Source organism: Salmo salar, chromosome 02 (assembly GCF_965601325.2).
Source record: "Salmo salar chromosome 02, fSalSal1, whole genome shotgun sequence".
Classification (NCBI taxonomy): domain Eukaryota; kingdom Metazoa; phylum Chordata; class Actinopteri; order Salmoniformes; family Salmonidae; genus Salmo; species Salmo salar.
The window spans coordinates 60,264,682-60,286,293 of NC_138292.1; the positions used below are offsets into that span (position 1 = coordinate 60,264,682).

General features: G+C 41.8%; 1 protein-coding gene across 2 annotated transcripts in view; it reads left to right on the top strand.

Annotated features, from left to right (window-relative positions):
• Positions 1-21,612, top strand: part of LOC106586852 (VPS10 domain-containing receptor SorCS1) — a 169,905-nt gene that overhangs the window by 88,977 nt on the left and 59,316 nt on the right. For both annotated transcript variants that reach the window (XR_001324265.3, XM_014174576.3), the window contains exons 2-3: positions 491-558; positions 5,547-5,646. Coding sequence is in view for 1 of the 2 variants with exons in the window: in XM_014174576.3 (XP_014030051.1) it covers positions 491-558; positions 5,547-5,646 (168 nt within the window). In the remaining variant the exon portion in view is untranslated. The remainder of the gene's footprint in view (positions 1-490; positions 559-5,546; positions 5,647-21,612) is intronic.

Genomic DNA, 21,612 nt, shown 5'->3' on the forward strand with positions numbered 1-21,612 from the left:
CATGGGAAAGGAAAGGGGGATACCTAGTCAGTTGTACAACTGAATGCATTCAACGGAAATGTCTTCCGCATTTAACCCAACCCCTCAATCAGAGAGGTGCGGGGGGCTGCCTTAATCGACATCCACGTCATCGGCGCACGGGGAACAGTGGGTTAACTGCCTTGCTCAGGGGCAGAACGACAGATTTGTACCTTGTCAGCTTGGGGATTCGATTCAGCAACCTTTCAGGGATGTTACAGGCCAAATTGTTGATGCCCTATGGCTTATAACTCCAATAACAGATAATTTCCTTGGATTTCGCATACTGTAGAAGAAACACGGTCTCCTTGACTCCTGACAATGTAATTCAGGACGAATCATCAAATGTTTTGAAATGCTATGTGAAATGAGATTACGCCTATGTTTAAGATTAATTGTGTGTTGAAACGTGCATTTATTGTAGGCTCTGTATTAAAGTGTATTAATAAGGATTTTTCCTCATGTCTTGCAGGTGATTCTCATGCTGACCAAGCTGTTTGACTTCAACCTGAACAGTGTCACAGAGAGCTCATTGTGGAGGTAAGCACATCATGCAATGACAAAGTAAGTCTTCTGTGTGCATTTCTGTGTAAAGTCTTCAGTGACTGCCTTTATATCGGATTTTAGCAGCAATAAGGTTGTGTTTCATGTTCTGTCTCCTTTGTATACCACAAACATTGTAAATACATATAATAAGTATAAGTGCATCACCATATAAGTCCATCATTATAAGAGGTTGACAAATCGAAGGCTTACACAAAATCACCTTGAATATTTAAACGGTGCAACTTGCCCTCTCCTCATTGAGGAGACTTTTCGCCCGAAAAACGTGCACCTGTCGCCAGAACCTTCCAGCTGACCGACCAGATGTTTAATTCATCCCAAAGCAGACAGGCATTAGTGTGAATATGAGTCACAGCTACTCACGGACAGCCAATGTGTTGTCCAAGTGCACTTACTTTGACTGGCCTTGAGTGCAGCTCAAGCGAGTCTCGTTGCACTTTCAGCTCAAGGGGCTCCTCCGCATTACTGAAAACTGAATTCATACATAATCCACTCCCTCGGCTATAGTTGTAATATCTTGTATTTGTAGGTCTACAGGTCGTGTTCTTGCTACCTTGATATTTGGTGCCCGATAGGTTATTTATAGTGTGACATTCTGTGATTCTGTTCAGAGTCACGTACAAGTATGTTTGAGACTTTGCTGAAAATGTAAAGTGTTTGACTGTCCATTGGAAACCCCACAGTTAGAGGATTTTAGATGTTCTTCTATAGACTCCTTTCAGCGGAGCACGTTTTATGACATCTCGCTTTATTTTACCCCGGTCTTTCGTAAAAAAAGAGACAAATTGAATGCCAAGTGGAACAAATGTAAGAGCAATCATTAAAGTTGATTGAATGCGGTTTTGGCATTTAAGAGACTTCGGAACAGTAGGCCTGTCAAATCTGTACAAATCTCAGCGGTGCGGGTCTGCTGGAACATTGCGGCCCTCATTTGAGAAAGAGGAAAACAGACCTCAGGACTTTCCAGTGATTTCAGCGGCCTTGACCACAACAGATCTGTGGGTCACCCCAAGGCCTATCTCCCAACCATAGCAGTGGTAAATGTAGCGTTATATGACTCTCTACTTAAGTCCTAACCACTAACCGTTAGTGGCTTAAGTCGTGGATGGCTCAAACGTGAACGGGCGTTATACCTCATTACCCTGTTAATGGTGCTTCTAACATCGAGAGAGAGAGACTGTCCTGGTAGTTTAAGAATGGTAGACAGCCATCAAACATGGGTCAGAAATGGGAGGGGGGGGTACAAGCCCAACCTGCTGCTCTAAAAGCTGAGTGGCGAGAGAGAAATACTATCGGAGTGCACCGAGGCAATTCATACATTCATTTGGAATACTTAGCAAAGCTGCCATCCGTTGGACGTTTCAAGCTGTTTATTGTTTACGTTGCACCCCGCTAATGCAATTAGCGACCTCTCGCTAACCATCTCCAGATACCCCCCACTCATTGATTAATCAAACTCCAATAGGGAAAACAACAGGGCTTCGGGCTGCTGCTGTCACAGTACAGTAGATATATGGGGGGAAATCTAATTGGGCATGTACTGGGGGTACTCTAAGTCTCCTCCCAAAATAAAGTTGTTGTCTTTGAAAAGAACCCAACAAGGCAATATCACATTAGTCCGGTATGAATAAAAGAGCTTGAAATTAAACCCTCAACTAAAACAGAGGAGTAACTAGGTATGTGATGTGAGGAGTAGCTAGGTATATGTTGTGAGGAGTAGCTAGGTATATGTTGTGAGGAGTAGCTAGGTATATGATGTGAGGAGTAGCTAGGTATGTGATGTGAGGAGTAGCTAGGTATATGATGTGAGGAGTAGCTAGGTATGTGATGTGAGGAGTAGCTAGGTATGTGATGTGAGGAGTAGCTAGGTATATGTTGTGAGGAGTAGCTAAGTATATGATGTGAGGAGTAGCTAGGTATATGTTGTGAGGAGTAGCTAAGTATATGATGTGAGGAGTAGCTAGGTATATGATGTGAGGAGTAGCTAGGTATATGATGTGAGGAGTAGCTAAGTATATGATGTGAGGAGTAGCTAAGTATATGATGTGAGGAGTAGCTAGGTATATGATGTGAGGAATAGCTAGGTATATGTTGTGAGGAGTAGCTAGGTATGTGATGTGAGGAGTAGCTAGGTATGTGATGTGAGGAGTAGCTAGGTATATGTTGTGAGGAGTAGGTAGGTATATGATGTGAGGAGTAGCTAGGTATGTGATGTGAGGAGTAGCTAGGTATATGATGTGAGGAGTAGCTAGGTATATGATGTGAGGAGTAGCTAGGTATATGATGTGAGGAGTAGCTAAGTATATGATGTGAGGAGTAGCTAGGTATATGATGTGAGGAGTAGCTAGGTATATGATGTGAGGAGTAGCTCGGTATATGTTGTGAGGAGTAGCTAGGTATATGATGTGAGGAGTAGCTAGGTATATGATGTGAGGAGTAGCTAGGTATATGGAATAACTCAATCACCTGTAACACAATACACAATCCCCAGTGATCCAATTTCACAGTGAACCAGATCACCGTTATCAGACTCGCTTTACATTTGTATTCATTTAGCAGACCCTGGTACAGTATCCAGAGAAACTTACAGGAGCAATTAGGGTTAAGTGCCTTGCTCAAGGGCACATGGGCCGATTTTCCACCTAGTCGGCTCGGGGATTATTAACTGATTCTTAACCGCCAGGCTACCTCCCATCCTGTTATTCTTGTCTCTATATAATGTTTCATTAACTCGACCATGTTCCATCCAACACATGAACAATCCAGAGAATTGGCTGGCTGAAACCAGAGGTCATATGGAAAAGATAACAGCAGAAGGACAGGGGTAGAGCCACCATTTCACAACCTCATAACCAGCACTGCCTTTTCTGCAATCATTGTCCTTGAGCAACCAATTGGGGGGGGTGGCCGATTGTATTGGTTTCATTGGTTCATGTCGAGAGTTGCTGCATCACTAAAAGTAAGTCATTGGGCTTTAAATCACAGCAGGCGTATGATGGGGTTCTATGAGGAGCAGATCAATAGCCAGATGATGTCATTGTCCTGTGGTCCAAAGTGTCGATGGATCCACCCGTTGATAGATGCTACCGCTGGTATTCAGGAGTTAACCGAGAGAAGCCCATATTTAATCGACATGGAAACCATCCCATAATAAATCGGAAAAAGGGAAAATGAAAGTCACCAGGCTGGTGTCACAGGGCTGGGCTATTTGTGTGTTTCTGTGGGTTGTTTGTCAACTTCACTACAAAAACAAACTACTTAAAAATGGTAACGCTTCCATTTCAATAGAGTTTCCAAAATCAGGATTTAACATTTCTTTAAGCACAGGATGAATGAAAACCCTCTATCGAAGTCAGTGATTGCTTTGTTTGTAGTAGTAACAGGCATTGTAGGGTGATGCATGCATGGTGTATTTTTGAAGCTTTGCCTGCTTTGAATGTGTGTGTGTTAGTTGTGTGTGTGTGTGTGTGTGTGTGTGTGTGTTTATGTGTGTATTTTAGCTGAACATGAAATAGCTCCTTGATTGAGCCTTGCTTCTCTATAAATAAAATGAACCTGGCAGGGGAGATAAGTTGTTCAAACTTCGAGACGTTCTGGAATGTTACATCTCAGACGGAACACAAATTTCACATTAGTACTCTGACCATCGCTTAAATATTTCAGCACAATCCCCTTTCATCCACCGTTAGCTTTGACTCAGCTGTTGGGATCCATATTGGGTTGTAGTTTTATGCAGACAGATATGGTGAGACTTTGAAACCACTGAGTTGTGCTACCTAGACACGACCTCCAAAAAACTTCACACATTCTTTTGCCTTTTCAGTATTCTTTCCAAAATCCACTCAAACATTGCTGTTACTTCCTTCAAAAAAGGAAGCTTTGTGTGAATGACAATGCAGGAGGCCACATGAAAACTTTACATAAAGCTAGTCTATCTCTTGGTTCAATGGCTTCATCTTTGACCAGCTATAAAACAGTCCACTTGAGACTATGCAGCCAGTCTTTCAACTTTACGTGAAGTTTTGCTCTCCGTTGTGCCTTTTTCTCCTAAAAGAATGGACTGAAGGAGTAAATTACATGATTTGACTTCAAAAATCTTGTCCTGGACCATAACAGAGCAACTATTCCAGAAAAATTGCTATTGTTCCTGGTGATGCTGTTTTGAATTCTGTGCCGTTTTAAAAGAAGAGATGGGCATTGGTCAGATAGTTGGAGACATACTGTAGTTCAATGAATGTAAGTAGTTTGTTTAGACAGCCACATATAGCAGAATGTGAGGTACGGAATTTGCCAATTTAGAGGTTGGACATCTGTTTCAAACTGGTAGGAGACTATTTATATGTCAACAAGTGTCACAATTTCAAAAAAACAAGTATTCTACTGCGCTAACAAGTGGCTAACAAGCACATACTTTACTGTGGAACTATTTAACTGACATTAAAATGGACAGTCATACAGATGTAGGATATTAATTTCACCAGTTTCTCACAGCAGGAAAATCATCCTGCAGCAACAGAATATACACATTATACAAACTTTAGTAGCCTTTTAAAACCTTGATTACACTACCAGTTTGCATTTCCTGCAACAACATGGTGATCAAATGAAGATCCTACATCTGTATGATTAATATGAAAATCAAAGATGAAAATGGTTAACTATGCCAAATATGTGCTGTAATGATATGCAGAGCCCCCTATTCTAACTATACTTTACATGTACTGCTATATGGTGCTTAGGCTTATACAAAACATAAAGGTCAAACTTCCCACTTGAAGCACTACACCCTGGCTAGGTTATGGTTGATTATCCCTCCGCGTGTGTCGTCGTAGAACAGCGAACCACGAGGAGGTGGGACTTAATTGTGCATGCTTTTTTTTCTCCTACTAAACATTCTCTAGGGGATTTTTAATTACAACAAGTAATTCATCAAGTCTTCATCAAACACTCTGATTAAATTCCAGGTCAACCGACTACGGAACCACTTACCAGAAGCTCAACGAGAAAGTGGGGGCGAAAACAATCCTCAGCTACTTGTACGTCAGTCCCAACAACAAGAGAAAGGTAATGTGCATTTATGTGTTTTGAGGTGTTTTGAGTGTTGTTATTTTGTCATATCTCATAGTTAACATTCTAGTTCTCTGTCTGCTTTCCGTCTGCTTTCTAAATGTCTCTCTGTGTGGGGTGTTTCTTACACTGTAAATGCTGACAAATGTCCTAACTAATTTAAAACAGTCCACTTGACTCAAATTTGAACGATCTATCAGTATAACTTCTAGAAAAAGTTGATCTACACATTGCGGTTCAGTTAGATACACTTACGAAGGCATGGCAATGGACTTGCAATGCTGATGTCAACTGCCAATATATAACGAACTGAAACATTTTGACGTTTGTACTGCCATGTCTGTTTGGTGCCTCTGTCATCTTCAGCAATATCCGCCACATCCATTAAGCCATGCTAATCCCCACCCAGAGAGTTAGCAGTTATCTTCTCAAAAAATACTTCCAATCGTTAATATTTATACCGACCCTATAATTTCTCTCTCTTTCCGGAACTAATGAATTATAGACCACAGAAAGAAAAAAAGGAAGGAAGAATTCCAGTGTTTTAATCAAAGGATAGACAAGCTCTTCATATTTGCGACCATTGCCCACCCCCCCCCCCCCCAACCCCTGCACCCCTAACCCCATCCAACCTCTTCTCCCACAACCCTCAAGAGGAGCCATCCTGACAATTTGAATCATTAGTCCCATCTCCCTTCATCCTTCCTTTCTCACATTCCTCCTTTTTAAGAAGACTCTAATCAGAACAGGTCATTTTCTCCTAGTTAATTCTTGTCTAATAATGAAGATGAATGCGCCCCCCCCCTCTCCAACCTCCACTCCCCACTCCACCTCTCCTCACCCCCGTGTACAGTCCAATGAGAAAGCTTCTGTCATAGACAAGGAAAGAGGTGTCAAGCTAATGGTGAGAGGACGGGAAAAACAGCAGTAGGCTTTATCATTGCTGTGGACTGTCATGTGGAATGTTAGCCTGTTTTGTTTGGAACATGAACACTTTGTATTACAAGAGGTAGGAGGTAAGCATAGATAATCGTGCAAAATAAAAAAACATCAAAGACCAGGAAAATGTTGTATAAAAAAAAATGTTGTATAAATTGAGCAGTATAATAAGTCTTGTAGCAGCCGTTGTGATGTGTGTGTGTGTGTAGCATGAATGTATATGTGTGTTTGTCTGTGTTGGTGTGTGCATGTGTGCTAAGGTGCAGAGAATCAGAGCAGGTGGTCAGTCCAGTTGAAGAGTAACCACAAGCAAATAGCGGATAAACAGGTTTTAGTACAGAGAAATGTGTGAGAGAAATAACGTGTAATGATGGTAAATATTGACAAGCCCTCTGACATGCTTGCAGATAATTTTTTTGTACAAATGTTTGGTAGGGCGGCTAATGCTTCCGGAAAATGAAAGGAATTTGAGGGGAGGGTGATTGAGCGACGGACAGATTCAGATAAACAACCTCTCTGGTTCCCTCTCAGAAGCAGTGATTTTTTTTGGAAGTAATAGCTGTGCTTTCTGTGAAAATTGCAGAACAAGCTCAATTTTGGTGGCTTCTGGTACATTCTAATGCCTTGATTCCATCCAAAATGCAACCCCTAAATTATAGAATACTTAATGACTTTTCCTCGCATTTTGGTCAAATTTGTTGTGATATTAAGTAGAAAGACATTACTTTACAATAAAATGACTGAAAATGATTGAAATTCAGTGTGTTAGTAGTTTTGGATATTGTCTAGGCCTTGTCCTGATCACAACTATTTTCTAAGTAAGAAAACCTTTTTAACATTAAACCTGTTTTCTCTTGAGATTGAAGTCACATCAAGTCAAGTCTTACTTCAACAGGTATGATTGAAGAATGGAGCAGGTGTTAAACATGGGCTTTGCTTAACAGAAAGCAGCAGTTGTCTGTTAACTTTAATTAAATCAGTAGGCCTATATCTATGTCTTTAATACTAGCATATAAGTATCATTATCAATCTGTTTTATTTGATCATATTGTGGACCTGAAGAGGCGCTCTCTCCACTTTCTATTGTTCCTGCAGTGAGAATTCAACGTCTTCATTGAATATTTTCATCATTTATCTGCAGATAATCGCTAAAAAGCAGGAGTAGCCTACCAGTATGCAAATTAGGGAGCCAAAACACGCATCTCTCTTATGGAGGAGATTCGGTTCCATTAACCTAACAGATCCATTCAAAAAGAGCCGTTAGTTCGCGAACAACCCATCACTAGGCTACACTGACGAGCCACTTTAGCGGTCACTGGCAAGTCTTCTCATGGGCTTCGAATCCTAGGAAAAAACAAACAAGATCTTTGGTTTACATGTCCCGATGCTATACCATGGACATAACTACGTTGTATCATTTATGAATAGCAAAGGGATATAGGAGATTGACTTTATTCATTCTTTTCGACACCTTTTGTAAACTAGTCACCACTTGCCGTTTTTGGTAATCAATCAAAGCACAGTAAATATCCTATGCGCCCCGACTCCGTGGCTGTATAGGCCGATAAAACATCTGAAAGACTGACAGGTGTCTGTACTATCAATAGATCAATAGAAGATGCATATCATTCATTTTAGAGGCAGAAGGCTACATGGACTTTTCTGACTATCTAATTGAACATTTTAAGTGGAAAAAGTAGCCGGCTTACAATGAGTCTGTTATCGGCTATTTAGCCGACGGCCGGCCGGCGCTTATGGAAAACACTGATGAATGCTTTTTCTCATGAACATATTGACTAAAGCAGCAGTCAGCGGCACAAATGTTTCAGATGAGGGCCTTATTTGTGTGTGTGTTTGTGTGTGTGTGTGTGTGGTGCTCCAAAACAATGACAGCCTCTGTGCAGCTCAGACATCATCATCAGGCAGGTGGGTGGAATATGAATTTGCTTCAGAGTTCAAATACTTCCATTCATTGCCACTCTTTTTGGAACAGGCACATATTTATAAGTGCAAATTCATATTTAATGTCCTCAAACTGTCCTCAAAGTAGTAAAGACAAACTCTTTAGTAATGTTCCCATCACTTCCCAAAGAAATGCAAATGAGGGTACGTACAGATGTAGGATCTTCTTTTGATCACTCGTTTGTTGCTGAGAATTTTCCTGCATTGAAGGAAATGCAAACTTGTAGTGTATTCCATGTTTAAAAAGGCTTCTAAAGGTTGTAATTTCCACTTTAAAATGTTAGACTTGATTTGCCCTAACAAAAAATGTTTCAGGAAATATTGTAGTTTTAATTAATGTCCATTAATTATCAACCACATAATAATACACATTCCTGTTGCTGCAGTATTATTTTCATGCTGTAGCACACTGGTTCAAATCCTTAAGTGTCTATTGACCACCCTTGAGTCAATCTAAGTAACATAATAAAAAAATCCCCATTAAAATCTGTCAGTTTAAGATAGAGATGTTGGCTGCGTCTCAATCCACTGCATCCGCTTATGTCGGCCTTCCACATCTGCGGTGGAAGGTGACCGACCGAGCTACAGCGGTATTTGTCAGAACATGAGACATCCCAAAAATTGGTCTTCTCACGAAAACGTCTGTAGCATCCGAACGGTTTGGCCTACAACCTATGGAAAGGGGAGACTCTCACGAACACAGATGGTGTTCTTCGTTTTGCTCTACAACCCCCACAAGTGTCACAGGACTCATCTGAAGGTAACCCATATAAATGAATGGAATTATGGAGGTAGTTTTGTGCCAAAAAACACAAGGGGTTATTAAGTATGTGTCCAAAAAAACCAAAATATTTCCTGAGCTTTCTTAGATTACCTTGATATAGGACAGACACTTCGAAACCTTTTTCCTTATGATTTATCTTTTGACAGTTTTTTTGTCCATTTATGAATGTCTTATTCAATGTTTTTCTATGGGCTATAGTAGTAAACACCAAATTCAATATTTTATCCCCAAAAACGTCAATATTTTATCCCAATTTAAAAAAAATTTGGGGGGGGATACCTAAAGGGCTCCTAAAATGTTAAATCAAATAGCTAAATGGTCCATCATATGAGCATCTTTAAACAATTCCATATGTAAGTTTAGTACCCCCCCCCCCCCCCCCCCCCCATTATATTTGTAAGCATAGAAGTGATGCCTCTTTCTTAATCGTTTGATTGTTGTTGATGTTCTTGCAACAGGACGTCATTTGATAGTGGAGGTACTAACCTCATACATCAGTAAAATGATTAAAAACGTCTCCGCTCCCATCACTTAAGAAAGTCTTACGTTCAGCCTTGACTGTAAGATAACACTCCAAGGTTACGACATATGTGATCATGTAATATGCATACTAAACTCAGTATGCAAGGATATCATTAACTGCAAACATCTGTCTTGATAGATATAGTGGATGATTAGCTAGCTGCAACACATGGTGTGATAACGTCTGTATGCAGGATACATCCCTATACAGGGACACTCCAAAAGCAAAACAGGGACGTGGAACTACCATGGGAGCCAGCTAGCACTAGTATATTCGTTTAGCGTGCTAGCAACTGGAACTGCCATGGGACCCAACTGGCTCTAGCATGATAGTTTAGTGTGCTAGCATGGCGCAATTGACCTGTTCCTCACCATTCTTCAGCTGGTGGAGTTAAACGCTAGCACGGGAGTGGTTACTCATCTCACTGTTCTTCATGGGAGACAATACAGGTGTGATCTGAGACAAGGCGAGTTAGCCATGCTCTGGCTGAAGGAAGGGAGTAACTGTGCATGTGGTGGTAAATGTGATGGAAGCGAACAACCTAACGGTGGAAAAAAACATAGAACATCTGTCAGCCCTAAGGCACAATCTACAAATGAGAGCGAGGCAAGAACACTAAGGCCCATGAGCAGGCTGGGAGAGAGACGGGGAGAGAGAGAGGGAGGGAGAAGCCAATGGAGAGAGAGAGAACCCCTTGGAGTGCTTCCGCAATCTCACACAGATCACATCTCATGACGCCACATCCGATTAATCTTACATTCCATTATGATTTATTAATGTTCCACGTATCGTGATTGTTTGAGACAAAGCAAAATCAAGGTTGTGGCAAAACGGCATGCTTCCTTGCCCTTCAAGTAGACCTACCTTTGTTGCGTGCCTTTCCTTGTATGACCTCATTATTATGTGATGCGGTGTAGAGGGTCTGTACTCCAAAAATATCATTTACATATTTTTTCATTCTAGAGGCAACAAGTGCAACGCAAACAGTATTATCATTAATATGCTCAATATTATGCATTGATCCCCCACTAGCTCCGACTAGCTTGTTGTACACAACACTCCACCATGTCTTCCAATTTGTTTTTGTGTGTGTGTTGGGTGGTAGGGGCTAGGATGGGAGTCATAAATCCCCAATTACCGTCAGTGTGAAGATGCAATGTTAGTGTTGGTGAGGTCTGGGCCGGAGTGCAGTGGAAATGTCAAGGTGATAGTCAATTAGTCTAGACTTCAAATGCCTGGGCTCAAGAGACAGTACTTGTGTTTAATAAGGAGAGTTCAAAGTGTTGCAGCACCTGGTTGGCTGGTGGACTCCATCAGGGAAGGGAAAGAAAGAGAAGGGCTCATTATGTAGTCCAGAATAGAGAGCTGTAATACTGTATGCAAAAGACAAGACAAAGTTTTAAGGGAGTGATCAAATACGGGTGAAATGAAGAGGTGAACTAATGACGAGGTAATAATGATACAGTCAAATCCAAAAAGATGATCCATGCACCATTTGCCTCAGTGTGTTTTCATTTGGACAATGTCCCTCTTTCTCTTCCTCCCGCTTGGCCCCCCTTTCATTTTGGTGAGACCTTTGCCCGAGCATCCCAAGTCTCCCGGCTGACATTTTATTACCCTCTTATGAAGACTTCACTTCTTTTCCCATGCCAGACCTTGTCCCTGCTTGACTGCCCTTTTGCCCGTAGCCTTAATTAGGCATCTACTTGGTCTCCCATCCAAAGCAAGACCTGGATTGTGTTCGAAAACGGACTGAAACAGAGGAAGAGACTACCTGGATGTGTCCACTAAGAAATGCTCATTTTAGTTTTCCTTTGTAAAACATTTTAAAACCTACCCTAAATGAACATAACCCTGTAGTTAAACCCATTCAATCCCTTTCTATTGCTGACATGTTCTCCGTAAAAAGGATATGCCCTGGGTTCAAAGCAGCAACCGCTAAATAACCCCTTAGGTAGATCTTTAGTAAGCGCTAGGACAGTACATTGTATTAGCAGATGAAGAAAGTGAAGTCCATTAGGCAGAAATGATCTCTCCAAGGCACTGCAGGGCTTTTCATTAAAGATGTATTATCTTTGCTAGGTCTTAGTGAGTGTGTTACACTGAGAACTCTTACAAAGGAAAGAGGAGGCTATTTTTATTAATTCCAGACAGGCATACAGAGGAAATGAAGCAATTCTGTCAGTAATTAAAATGCACTGTGGACAATTATCTCAGTTGTAATAGCATTGTTAAGATACATTCGTAAGACATTATTAATGTAGAATGTCCATGTGAATATTGGAACATTTCACTCACAGTAGGCTAACTTTAGTATCTAATGGTCTGTCCACTGTTTAAGAACATAATTATGATAGATGTACATTCAGATTTACTGTAGTTCAAGAGCAGTATGTCTTATAAGAATTACGCAATATGATCTTGCTGCCTTTTCTCCTGCCAAGTTGGACGGTTTCGATTCATGATTTTCCTTAAGAAAAATCCATAAACTTCCTATCCATCAAACTCAAACTTATTTGCTGGGGAGGTTTCTTCTCTTTTTGGACACATTTTGGAATCGCCCTAACTCAAAATATAAATTGGACTATCTGACCAGCTGATGCAGAAAGAACTCTGTGGAATGGCCAAATTACTAAGTTTTAATGAGAGGAAGTTGTTATTTTAAAACTCTGGGGGGTCCATGGAGGTACCGCAAGGGGTCTGCGAAAATATTTTTTATTTAATAAAATGTTATGAATATCGCTTGCAACGACAGAATAAACACATTTAAAAGTACATACCTACAGTAGAAAATAGGATATTATCTTATTTCTAATGATGTCAACTTTATTTCTCAACTCCTAATATTGAGCCAATTAAACTCACTGGACTATCTGACATAGGCTTTGAAAATCACCTGCGTTATAGGCTACCAGTGCAGCAAGTGGCGCTGGCTGCTGGTAAGCTTTCTTAACTCGGACATACAGTTTCGCCAACACATGGCGAACCTTTGTTTAACCAGCTGAACAGCTGCTCTTAGCCACTGGTGCAGCGGAAACTCCCGCAGGGGGGCACAAGCTCTGTGGGCTGATGAGCTCGTCCAGCTCACACCTATGTCTAAATTTTATTCATGTTTTTAAGACATTATTTTGACAGTAACCCTCCTTTTTAATTTCCACATCTAGCAAGTGAGGTGTTTATTGTCCAATCTACATGGTAGTAGGTTAGCCAGACAGACTATATAGTTGTCATGCATCTAATTAGCCTATTACCGAGCAGTGCCGGCGGCAGCCCGCCTCGGCCTCTTCACCTATTTGGCTATCAAAAGCTCAAAAAAGTTAGGTGAATCAGGTCGGACTCGGATGGAGAGTGAGTGCATTGTTGAAGATGGATGAACAAAAGGCAAGACCAAGTGGTCCACAAAAACACAGCAAAAAAAGTTTTATCTGACCAACCTCATGCCAAATGACCACCTTGTCCTCGACTGACGAAACATCAGGTGGAAGCTAGTAGGCCTAGTTATGCAGCAGCTAGCACTAGCAGCCTGCCAGTCCAGACTGAGACCTCAGTGCCCAGGCCCTGCTATATGAGTGGACTTATAGCAGGGCCCTCCTCTTCTTCCTCCCCTTGTGAATAGTGACAGTTCCTCTAGTGAGAGTGTCGAGCATCCACCTCCTCCTCCTCTCCCAGAAAACCAAGCTGACGGTAAGCCTACGAGTGATGAGACGGATAGCCCACAGCGTGGAGTCCGGGTTCCAGTGTGTAATATATATAGGCTACCATGCTAAGTACTGTAAATAGCTATAGATAGGCTAGTAGGCTAGACTGCATTGTTTGTATAATGAAACAATCCCTAGTAAGCTATTGTTTTGATCATTGGCATTAATAGACTGGTTTTATGTTCTACCCAAGCTGCGCGAGAGCGTGAGGACGGCAAAGGTAGGCTTATAGGGCTACCGAACAGTTGTATCCTATTTAAAAACATAAATTGGTTACTGATTAGTATGTTATTGCATAGAACATTCATTTTACAATCTGCAACGTTTGAATGTCCTACTTTAATTACTGAGCAAGTAAATACATTATTGGAACCAGACAGCATTCTAAACAGCAGCATTGCAACACTGTAGGCCTATAGCTTAGTGAAAGATAAATGTTAGGCTTAACATGAGAAAATGACAATCCCCCCCCAAAAAACATGTATCCATTAAAGCAAAGCTGTAGCCTACTACAAGCACTAGCACCAATCTGATAGCCTATCAATAGGCAGCCACATTGTCATTGTCGTGTGTGTAGGTGGCAGGGAAGTCAGGCGCAGGAGAAACCAACTTGGTGTAACTGGAGTCGTTTAAATATTATAAAACAAACTCCAAAAAACCAACATACATATAAATAAACATGGGTAAACATACCCGTCGCACACCTATACAAAATTCACGACCACATAACCACAAACAATCTCGGACAAGGATATGAGGGGAAACAGAGGGTTAAATACACAGCATGTAATTAATGGGATTGGAACCAGGTGTGTATGAAGACAAAACAAAACCAATAGAAAATGAAAAATGGATCAATGATGGCTAGAAGACCGGTGACGTCGACCGCCGAGCACCACCCGAACAACGAGGGGCATCGACTTCGGCAGAAGTTGTGACACACATAGACGTTGCAATTTCAGACAGCGATCGGTAGACTATACTGAGGGGCTGACGCATTAGACTTTGCGGGGGTCCAGAGAAACTGCGCTACGCCAGTGCTCTTAGCCAAAATGTGTTTGGAGTTACACTTCCTCTTCCAATTATAATGTGGGGAAGTCAAAATGTAGAAAAACTTCCCAAAAACACTGCTCAAAAAATAAAGGGAACATTTAAACAACACAATGTAACTCCAAGTCAATCACACTTCTGTGAAATCAAACTGTCCACTTAGGAAGCAACACTGATTGACAATAAATTTCACATGCTGTTGTGCAAATGGCATAGACAACAGGTGGAAATTATAGGCAATTAGCAAGACACCCCCAATAAAGGAGTGGTTCTGCAGGTGGGGACCACAGACCACTTCTCAGTTCCTATGCTTCCTGGCTGATGTTTTGGTCACTTTTGAATGCTGGCGGTGCTTTCACTCTAGTGGTAGCATGAGACGGAGTCTACAACCCACACAAGTGGCTCAGGTAGTGCAGCTCATCCAGGATGGCACATCAATGCAAGCTGTGGCAAGAAGGTTTGCTGTGTGTGTCAGCGTAGTGTCCAGAGCATGGAGGCGCTACCAGGAGACAGGCCAGTACATCAGGAGACGTGGAGGAGGCCGTAGGAGGGCAACAACCCAGCAGCAGGACCGCTACCTCCGCCTTTGTGCAAGGAGGAGTAGGAGAAACACTGCCAGAGCCCTGCAAAATGACATCCAGCAGGCCACAAATGTGCATGTGTCTGCTGAAACGGTCAGAAACAGACTCCATGAGGGTGGTATGAGGGCCCGACGTCCACAGGTGGGGGTTGTGCTTACAGCCCAACATCGTGTGCTCTTCACAGATGAAAGCAGGTTCACACTGAGCACGTGACAGACGTGATAGAGTCTGGAGACGCCGTGGAGAACGTTCTGCTGCCTGCAACATCCTCCAGCATGACCGGTTTGGTGGTGGGTCAGTCATGGTGTGGGGTGTCATTTCTTTGGGGGGCCGCACAGCCCTCCATGTGCTCGCCAGAGGTAGCCTGACTGCCATTAGGTACCGAGATGAGATCCTCAGACGCCTTGTGAGACCATATGCTGGTGCGGTTGGCCCTGGGTTCCTCCTAATGCAAGACAATGCTAGACCTCATGTGGCTGGAGTGTGTCAGCAGTTCCTGCAAGAGGAAGGCATTGATGCTATGGACTGGCCCGCCCGTTCCCCAGACCTGAATCCAATTGAGCACATCTGGGACATCATGTCTCGCTCCATCCACCAACGCCACGTTGCACCACAGACTGTCCAGGAGTTGGCGGATGCTTTAGTCCAGGTCTGGGAGGAGATCCCTCAAGAGACCATCCGCCACCTCATCAGGAGCATGCCCAGGCATTGTAGGGAGGTCATACAGGCACGTGGAGGCCACACACACTACTGAGCCTCATTTTGACTTGTTTTAAGGACATTACATCAAAGTTGGATCAGCCTGTAGTGTGGTTTTCCACTTTAATTTTGAGTGTGACTCCAAATCCAGACCTCCATGGGTTGATAAATTGGATTTCCATTGATTATTTTTGTGTGATTTTGTTGTCAGCACATTCAACTATGTAAAGAAAAAAGTATTTGATAAGATTATTTCTTTCATTCAGATCTAGGATGTGTTGTTTAAGTGTTCGCTTTATTTTTTTGAGCAGTATATATTCATTATAAAATGTTAATTACTTCTCCTTGCCATTATCATTCACCTGATGATAAGACAAGACGTGAAAGAAACAAGTTTTTGCTAACATATGATGAGGGTTCCTGGGTCGCTGGTTTGCCTGGGAGGGGGTCCCTTGGCAAGAAAAGGTTGAAGACCCTTGGTCTAGTTATGTTGGGTATTGTGTAATTGTGATTTGGGCCACTAGATGGTGGCTGATTCATGGCTTCTACACTACTTTGCTGCTCTTCAGACGTCTCTACAAGGCGAAAGAGACAGTCAAGACTGACCTTTTTTGTCTGAGGCGTTCACTTACTGGTCACCGACTGTCCATGGGATGACATGAGCGAACAAGCAACTCCTATTGTTTTCCATTCAACAACAAATGCACCTGCTGCTAGTTTACAGGAAGTAACATCTGTCATGTTGCCCATTCAAACTCTCATAATCATGTCTGGGTTGTCAAACTAGTAGCAACATGTCAGCCTAAAAGTGGGGGTCTGTTGTTAGGAGCTACAATTTAGTGAGTACTACTTTCCCTCTACTCTTCTCCATGAATTTCCTTGAAATCATGCCATTTGAACTTCCTATAGTGCAGAGAGAGTATATTTGTCGCTTGGGCACCGACTGTGTTATGCTTGGATTTAGAGAGAGGCTTCACGATCCAATTACTGTGACTGGGGTGAAATGGAAAATATGGGCCTAATTTCATTAATATTCTATCACTGAGTATTTACTGCTGCACGGCTATTAACTCACTGTGTTATTCATCGCACACTTCTTAAACGTCTTGCAGTTGGTGGCTGCTTCATTATCCTTTGGTCATTTTGAACCTCTTTGGCCTCATAAACTAAATACGTGCACACGCACATACATATACACACACTGGAGCGTGCACACACACACACACACACACACACACACACACACACACACACACACACACACACACACACACACACACACAATGGTAGCAATTCCAGGCATGCCCTTTCTTTTCCCCGTGCCCCATCAGGGGAAAGTGTGAAGTGTAGAAATTAACAAAATGCCAGGGTTTATGTGTGGATTACAGAGCATTGAACTCTGATGGAGAAAGTTTCAGGGTCAGCGTGATTCCTTGAGACTCTATTTTTCAGTTTTTCTCATTTTATTTCCAAAACTCTGTTAAGAAAAAAGGGAAGGATTTAACAAGCATAACATTACGCAACATTTGGACATTCATTTTCAGAGTTGTTTTGACCAGAGTGTGATGGTTTCTTGAAATTGCCATTGGAAACGTTGATTGAGTCAACGTGTTCAGTCTGTCATTTCCTGTCTAAACATGACACCGTAATGTCATGTTGTGTGAAGAGGATGTTGACATTTCTATGCAGTTTTTTATAGAAATCTGTTCAATTACAAGGTAAAGCTCCAAGATAACGTATCTAAAGATACAGCTATGTCTAAGCAAACAGTCATGTAATTCTGCATGATGAGGATGCTGTTGACATTTTTATACAGTTTTATATAAATATGTAAAAAGACAAGGTAAAGCTCAGAGAAAACATAAGTCTAAAGGCTTATCCATGTTAAGTGAAGATGAGTATTTAGATAAAAGTATAACTGCTGAATACTTGGCAACTTCATTGCCCTGTTTACCGCTCATGGTTAATGTCATCTTATGAAGCGGGAATATAGTATTCAACACAACTCCTACAGGATTCATTCCCTCACTGCCACATCTGTCCAACTCTTCCCCTCATTTCTCTCTCATCTGAAGGTTATAAGTGGAACTAGTCAGATACACAACCACATCCCCGAGAAGCTCACCAGAGTCTTTATAATCCATGTCGCACTAGGATATATCGATTTCCATATTCCAAAAACAAATTATTGAAATAAGTCGTTGTGAGTGTTCCCCGAATTGATGAAACCGCTTATAATCCTCCCTTCACAATATCTGCATTAGCCTACATAGACTATGCTAGAATAGGGCTGTATCACAATAGCTGCATTAGCCTAAATAGGCTAGGCTAGAATAGGGCTGTATCACAATAGCTGCATTAGCCTAAATAGGCTAGGCTAGAATAGGGCTGTATCACAATAGCTGCATTGGCCTACATAGGCTAGGCTAGAATAGGGCTGTATCGCAGTAGGGTGTTGTTTCCATATTTATAGGAGCAGACAAAGTTTTAATAGTGCCCAGAGTTAAAACACTGTCTCTTACAAAGTGTTAATTGTGTGTGGAATGTAAAAAGAAACCGTGTTGGGTGCTGCATTTGATGTTTGATTGGATTGGTCAGCATGTGGATCACGTATGGCGCCACGCTAGCTAGCTCACTGTGATTGATGAACTTGTGTTTGGGGTCGGCCCACTATAGCTACCATTACCATGCATAGTTTGACAAATGACTTAGCAAGCTTGAGCAGGCGCGGCTGAGACTCTATGTTATATAGCCAATGGTTCCTGCTGGAAGTGTATTGGGCATTTTAGCTCATGCCCCATTCCCAAACCCACCGCTATTGATGGTAATCAGGGAAACTTAGGAGATTTGTCAAATGGGGAAAAGCCGAGAAAGGGTGATAACTGATTGGAAAGACATCTGTCATGTGACACAGCGGAACCTGTTCAAATCACCTTGGGTTGTTGGTTGAAGGTTGTGTCTCCCTACTCCGTTAGCCTTTTCTCTATCCTCTATAACCCAGTCAGCATGGTTCCATAGCAGTGTGATCCCTGCAGAACTGGTGTCATTAATTACAATTTGCTAGCATAATGTTATCAGTGGTCTGGCTGGGGAAGGGTGAACGATAGAAATATGGTGGTGTGAGGAGACTCATAGACTTCAACGGTTTGACGGTTCCATAATGTCTTGACACTCGTTGTCTGACACTGAAACTGTGGGGGTTTCAGAGTTGTTGTCTGACACTGAAACTGTGGGGGTTTCAGAGTTGTTGTCTGACACTGAAGCTGTGGGGGTTTCAGAGTTGTTGTCTGACACTGAAGCTGTGGGGGTTTCAGAGTTGTTGTCTGACACTGAAACTGTGGGGGTTTCAGAGGTGTTGTCTGACACTGAAGCTGTGGGGGTTTCAGAGTTGTTGTCTGACACTGAAACTGTGGGGGTTTCAGAGTTGTTGTCTGACACTGAAACTGTGGGGGTTTCAGAGTCGTTGTCTGACACTGAAACTGTGGAGGTTTCAGAGTCATTGTCTGACACTGAAATTGTGGGCACTACTGGGATGGATGAGTTAGGATAATATGTGCCAATCAGTTCATGGTTTTATTAACACACAGACACACACACACACACACACACACACACACACACTCTACTTCCTTCCCACTGTGCTATTGATAAGGGGTTATGTAAGTGTTCAGGATGACTGATTCAATTACATTTGCTGCTGATTATATCTTTTGATATATGTTTTTTTTTCTCATTTGGCACAATCACAGGGGAAAAAAATGGTGAACCTCCAAGAAAAGAACAAAGCTTGTGGGAAATTAAAGCTTTCAAAGCCTGACTGAACAGAGCGCAGGAGAAAGAGAGAGGGGGAGAGCAATCTGAATGCGTTACCCATACACACTCAGTACAAGATAGGCAAAAGGTGTTTTAAAAGACTGTCTGTACAGCAATAATTAGGATCTAGCAGAGCGGAACACAGGTTTATAATTGAGATATCTAACAAGCGGGAGATGACAGTGAGTCTACAGACGCCAATTTAGAACCACAAATTACTGACATTATATCTGTTATTAAATGTAGACTTTATAATCAAATCATATAATCGAATAATTATTTTATTTTTTCAATCATGCAACTTAAAACTCTCAAGCTTCCTATCACATGGATTCAGTGGCGGTCGGTGACGTTTAAGATGAGGGAGGATGGGCATGGCCTTATTTCTGTTACCAGCTCAATGTAAAATCGATAGGTTTAGGTTACTACATGAAACTCGAATTTTCCCTATTCCTATCATGAGGTTGCTACAATCTAACCTATGAATGAAAGTTTACAGCTAATATGCAAAGGTCGAGAGGACAATTGGAGTAATCAAGGTGACAGACAGTGACACATTCAATACTTTGCACACTCTTGGCTGTATCTAGTTGATCTAGGGTGTAATCATTAGTCCAACAGTTGCAAACAAGAGTTTCTGTTTGACAAATTCAGGTATGTTTATCCCTGTTTCGTTACATTTCCTTCCATTTAAGAAATGTTTTTCAACAAAATCGGCGGAATGAATGCACCCTAATCACACACAAACACAGTTCACTTTCATAGCAGCCACATACAAACAGCATGATCATTTTGCTCATTGTATAATTCCTTCTCGCATCTACACGCTCTCCTCCGCTCACATTTTCCCTTCGCTTGTGGACTTCAGTACACAACACATTAGCTGTCTGTGACCAGGTGAAAAAACCTTTCTAAGCCAAACCTTCATATCGTAACCGCTAACCGCGACACACGTGCTACATCATTGTCACCATATTAGCTAACGTCATAGTCAACTAGAACTAGAACTAACACATTAGTAAACCCGCTACAATCATGCAGTACAGTGTACAGTCAGCAAGCAGTTTAGCAGTTACACTGATGGGGCCTGGTAACAATACATTAATTAAACCAAAAGCTTACCTTGACTTGGAAGAGTTCCAGTGTTGGATAGCCATAGCCAGCAAGCTAACATAGCATCCCTCTCTGTTTGAGCTGGGTATTTGAGTAGGCTAAACTAGCTAGCTAAGTGAAAGTGAAAAAAAATACAAGAAAAAAAGCTCTCCCTCTCTTGCTTCTTCATTTTTAACGAAATGTATTTGTTAAACTGTTCAACTATTGGCTTTCTCTTTCATTGAGTCTACTACTCACCACATTTTGTGCACTGCCGTGCTAGCTAGCTGTAGCTTATGCTTTCAGTACTAGATTCATTCTCTGATCCTTTGATTGATTGGGTGGACAACATGTCGGTTCATGCTGCAAGAGCTCTGATAGGTTGGCGGACGTCCTCCGGAAGTTGTCACAATTACTGTGTAAGTCTATGGAAGGGGGTGATTTTGTATTGAAGTCTTTGTACCCAGAGGAGGATGGAAACTAGCTGTCCACCGAGTACACCATGGTGCTACCCTACAGAGTGCTGTTGAGGCTGCTGTAGATCTTCATTGCAAAACAGTGTGTTTTAATACATTATTTGGTGACGTGAATACATTTTGTATAATTTTATCTAAAAAGGATAACTGCTTTAATGTTTCACTATTTTTTATGATATTTACTGAGTAGGATGGTCCTCCCCTTTCTCCTCTGAGGAGCCTTCACTGCATGGATTACCAAAATATATACCATTTAAATTGGAGTTATCTTTATCCAACACTGATTCAAACCAAGCCTCACTCCCAAGCCAACTATAATATCTCCCAGTCTTCCAGGACCAGCTCC